Below are 248 nucleotides of genomic sequence, written 5' to 3' on the forward strand. Positions count from 1 at the left end.
CAGGGTTGCGGTCTCTCTCGAACCCTAAAGAGCGTTTGCTGCTGCCAGGGGAGGGCTGTGAAATTATAAGCGTTCCGGTGAGGGTTTAGGGTTTAGGGTTTAGGGTTTGGGGATTGGAGTTTATATATAAGGGTTTGTGGGTGCTTGGCTTTGAGCTGGATCGAGGGTTTAGGGTTTAGGGTTTAGGGTTTAGGGTTTGTGGTGCAGGTGAGAATGGCAGCAGCGGTGGCTCTGTTGCGGGGGCTGAT

General features: G+C 52.4%; 1 protein-coding gene across 1 annotated transcript in view; it reads left to right on the plus strand.

Annotated features, from left to right (window-relative positions):
• EMH_0046340 (uncharacterized protein) overlaps positions 1 to 248 on the plus strand; it is a gene marked incomplete at both ends in the record, with an annotated part of 8,694 nt that overhangs the window by 6,458 nt on the left and 1,988 nt on the right. Inside the window, 2 exon segments of the mRNA XM_013496156.1 lie at positions 71 to 77; positions 208 to 246. Of these exon segments, the coding sequence (XP_013351610.1) occupies positions 71 to 77; positions 208 to 246 (46 nt within the window).

The sequence above is a fragment of the Eimeria mitis genome, genomic scaffold (assembly GCF_000499745.2).
Source record: "Eimeria mitis Houghton genomic scaffold, Emh_scaff1950, whole genome shotgun sequence".
Lineage (NCBI taxonomy): Eukaryota > Apicomplexa > Conoidasida > Eucoccidiorida > Eimeriidae > Eimeria > Eimeria mitis.